This window comes from Halyomorpha halys, unplaced genomic scaffold, assembly GCF_000696795.3.
Source record: "Halyomorpha halys isolate HHAL.00 unplaced genomic scaffold, Hhal_1.1 Scaffold92.1, whole genome shotgun sequence".
NCBI lineage: Eukaryota > Metazoa > Arthropoda > Insecta > Hemiptera > Pentatomidae > Halyomorpha > Halyomorpha halys.
In genome coordinates, this window is record NW_027105695.1 from 1,164 (window position 1) to 1,418 (window position 255).

A 255-nucleotide genomic window follows, 5' to 3' on the forward strand; every position below is an offset into this window, starting at 1 on the left:
GAGATTTGAAAAGTCATATAATGGCCCGTCATACTGGAGAAAAGTCACATCAATGTCCTCATTGTGATTATAAATCAGTAAGATCTAGAACTATGCAAGATCATATAATGGGCCACCATAATGGAGAAAAGTTACATCAATGTCCTTACTGTGATTATAAATCAGTAACATCTGGAAGTTTGAAAATTCATATAATGGGCTGCCATACAGGTGTGAAGTCACATCAATGTCCTCATTGTGATTATAAATCAGTAA

The 255-nt window shown here is 34.5% G+C and overlaps 1 protein-coding gene across 1 annotated transcript in view; it reads left to right on the plus strand.

Annotated features, from left to right (window-relative positions):
• The window catches only part of LOC136797160 (zinc finger autosomal protein-like), a gene marked incomplete at its 5' end in the record, with an annotated part of 3,843 nt that overhangs the window by 440 nt on the left and 3,148 nt on the right, over positions 1–255 (plus strand). The window contains one exon of the mRNA XM_067052971.1: positions 4–210. Within this exon, the coding sequence (XP_066909072.1) occupies positions 4–210 (207 nt within the window). The remainder of the gene's footprint in view (positions 1–3; positions 211–255) is intronic.